General features: G+C 42.0%; 1 protein-coding gene across 1 annotated transcript; it reads left to right on the plus strand.

Annotated features, from left to right (window-relative positions):
• Positions 1-2428: 2428 nt before the first annotated feature.
• Positions 2429-3364, plus strand: Or2y12 (olfactory receptor family 2 subfamily Y member 12). The gene is given in 1 exon segment (NM_001001095.1): positions 2429-3364. A coding segment is annotated over 1 exon segment (936 nt).
• Positions 3365-3765: the final 401 nt, after the last annotated feature.

A 3765-nucleotide genomic window follows, 5' to 3' on the forward strand; every position in this document is an offset into this window, starting at 1 on the left:
CTTGGGCCAGGGATGTGGGCAGGGGTGGGCAGTGTTGGTGGTCTCTTCCGCTCTGCAGCCTCAGGAGTGCCCACCTGATCAGGCGGTGAGGTCTCTCTCTCACAGGGTCTGGGAGCAGAGAGCTGCTGCGGGCCCGGGATCCGCGGGCGTGGGACCTCCGGCAAACACAGAACGTGCCTCGTCCTAGATGAACTCTGCCTCTGTGTGTCCCGATCTCACCAAGCAGCTCTCTTGCAGCAGACAAGTTGGTCTTACCTGTGGTCCCGAGGCTCAAGTTTCCTCGTGGTGTGCTGCCCAAGGGCTCTCTGCGGCGGCAGCAACCAGGAACTTGTTTTGTTCTTAAATACATAAAACAGAAGCAAGCTTTCATAACAGGGGACAGATGAACAGTACAACTGAACTGATCTGTGAGCATCTATCTGTAATTGTACAAGATCTGGCCTGAATAAAGCTGGTTTATGATATGTATATAATTTATCTTATATAATATATATAACTATATAACTATAACCATACATATGTATATGGTTGACAGTTTTACTCTTTTTCATGAGGGAGAAATCAAACATCTTGTTGAAACAATTGATTAGGCTCTTGAGTGTCTGTGGTTACCTTCCAGTTCAGTAAACTTATCACAATGCACCATGGATCAGTGTGCCAAAAATTATTCATACTAAGAATACATAGAAACCTCTTCATCCATGCTCTGACTGTTTTCTTGGTTGGGTGGGTGGGTGATTTAGGCTTGCTTTTTTACCATGTTTTGAGACAGAGTCTCTGTCCTATTTAGATTCAGCTGTCAAAATGGCACAGACTAGGTTCATTTGAGGGCGTCTCAACTTGGGGAATTGCCCAGAGCAGATTAGCATGTGGTCATGTCTTTAAGAGATTGTTTGATTAATGTTTCACGAGGGAGGACACAGCCCACTATGGGAAGCACCATCCCTAGGCAGATGGGCCTTAGCAATATAAGAAAGGTAGCTAAGCAAGCTAGAAGGAGCAAGATGATAAGCATTGTTCCTCTGTAGTTTTATTTCAAGTCCCTGCCTTGAGTTCCTGCCATAGCTTCTCTTAATAATGAGCAATAACCTGTAAAATTAACTAAGCCCTGTCATCCCGAATTTGTATGTGGTCAGTGTTTTATCACAGCAACAGAAAGAAAACTAATACTCTTATGTAGCTCTTTAAGGCCTTCAATTCACTATGCAGCTGAAAATAATCTTTAATTCTTGATCCTCCAGCCTCTACCTCCCAAGCCCTCAAGGCAGTAAGAAAAATAAATTTTATACATATATCTCATTTTCATTATTTATCAATGACTATTTACAGCTTTCCATGTTCTCTTGTTGCTTAGTATGTGAACTTTTTAATTTTCCTAGTTTTTAAAATACCATTTTAAGACAATGCCTTAGAGTTGACAAAATACATTTAAAATTAACACACTACTTTAACATAACCATGTTCTACTGCGAGGGCAATCTAAGCATCTGATACTGACAAATCCTACCTTATGCCATTACTGTTTATCAAGATATAGACATAGAGTATATATTTCTTGCAATAATTTTTCAAAATATCGTCTGATAAAGCAAGAAAGAACCAAAAAGTCAGACTGATGAACTTGATCTGGTTCATCTTCTTTCTCAAACTACAGAGTCAGCCTCCCTCAGAGACTAAGAAAAATAAGAAAAACAAAAATCCATATCAATTAGAATTTGAGAGCAGGTTCCACAACACTGCTTTTAGATGCTATTATTAAAGCCTACATCCTTTCTATGTTCAGACAAGCAAACATCATTCCAGAAGATTGGGTGACCTGTCTAAAGTCATAGAACAAATGGGCTACAGGAATGTGTTCAAGACAGGGCCACAGCTCTACACTCCAGTGATCTATGTGCTAAAGAAAAGTTGAATTGAGAAAGACACGGTAGCCTGCACAAGGTGTGTACTGAATCAAGAATGGCATATGGCAGCAGGGCGGAAAGAAGGGATCACAAGCTCCTACCCCTAGCTGAGGAAGAAACAATTAAAAACAAATAACAGCTAAGGGAGGGAGACTCAGTTTTCATTAGTGGTACAGCTTCCAGTAGGTCAACCATGCTCCAGCAGTTAGCCATGTACATATAGGCATCACAAAATGGACTCAGTGGGTTACTTTCTGTGAAGGAGAGAGGAAATAAAGTTAGGAGAGGGTAGGGAAACGATGCATCTAGTTGGGGGAAGAGTGGAAATAAATATACTCAAAATTTTTTCATGCGTGTATGACATTCTCTAAAAATTAATAAACATTTATAAAGGAAGATCAAACAGAAGTAAAGAAAAGAATATTAACATCAATAAAACCTGTAATTTTTGAGGCATCTAAGGAGTAGTTGGTGTACTTCAAAGGAAGCATTGAGTTGTCTTCTGTTTGTGCAGGTGGAAGATTATGGAATATTTGAACACCAGTTCAGAAGACGGTTTCATTCTAGTGGGCTTCTCAGACTGGCCTCATCTAGAACCCATCTTTTTTGCCTTAATTTCTATTTTCTACTCTCTGACTCTCTTTGGCAATACCGTGATCATCATTCTGTCTCGACTGGACCTCCGCCTGCACACACCCATGTACTACTTCCTCTGCCACCTCTCCTTCCTGGACCTCTGCTACACTGCCAGCACTGTGCCTCAGCTTCTAGTCAATCTCTCTGGACTTGACAGGACCATCAGCTTTGGAAGGTGTGTGGCCCAGCTTTTTATAATGCTCTCACTGGGAGGCATTGAGTGTGTGCTTTTGGTAACAATGGCTATCGATCGCTATGCTGCTGTGTGTTGCCCACTACACTACACAAGCATTATGCACCCCGTTCTCTGCAGGGCATTGGTTGTGTTCTCCTGGGTGGGAGGCCTTGTGAACTCTCTGATTCAGACAAGCCTCGTGATGGCCATGCCTCTCTGTGGACACCAACTGAATCACTTCTTCTGTGAGCTACCTGTTCTCCTGAAGATGGCCTGTGAGGACACAGGAGGAACAGAGGCCAATTTGTTTGTGGCCAGGGTCATAATCTTAGTGTGTCCTTTAGTGCTAATTCTAGGCTCCTATGCTCACATTGCCAGGGCAGTACTGAACATCAAGTCCATGGCTGGTCGCAGAAAGGCTTTTGGGACGTGTGCATCTCACCTCATTGTGGTTGCCATGTTTTATGGCTCAGGTATATACACATACCTCCAACCTGTCCACAGGTATTCTGATAGTGAGGGGAAGTTTGTTGCCCTTTTTTATACTGTAGTCACCCCCATGCTCAACCCTCTGATCTATTCTCTGAGGAACAAGGACGTGAAGGGGGCTCTGTGGAAGGTGCTAGGGAGAGGCACAGACTCCAGGTAGAAGAGCTAACAAGAGCCAGGAAATCATTTAATATTAGGTTACTGCAAAATTATTTGATGTTTACTATTGAAATGCATACTCATAAATGTGATTATACAAGCCACCATTTGATTTTGGAATTTCTCACTTTTTGCTAATGATATTACTTCTTTATTTTATATTTATTTTATATTATGGAAATGATATGGAACAAATTCAAGCAATGGTCTTAGTTATATATCCATCATAGGGTCAGTCTAGATGGCAAAGACACTATTTTCCTTGTGCTACCCTAACTCCTCAGAGTCTAAGGCTTCAGTTTCTGGAGCAGGATAGTGCACTAATCCCAAGACTTTACCTTAGGACTCAGGACTGCAACTCGTGCCAGTGTATACACTGGACTTATCTAGACCTCCACTGAT

The sequence above is a fragment of the Rattus norvegicus genome, chromosome 10, assembly GCF_021556685.1.
Source record: "Rattus norvegicus strain SHRSP/BbbUtx chromosome 10, alternate assembly SHRSP_T2T, whole genome shotgun sequence".
Lineage (NCBI taxonomy): Eukaryota > Metazoa > Chordata > Mammalia > Rodentia > Muridae > Rattus > Rattus norvegicus.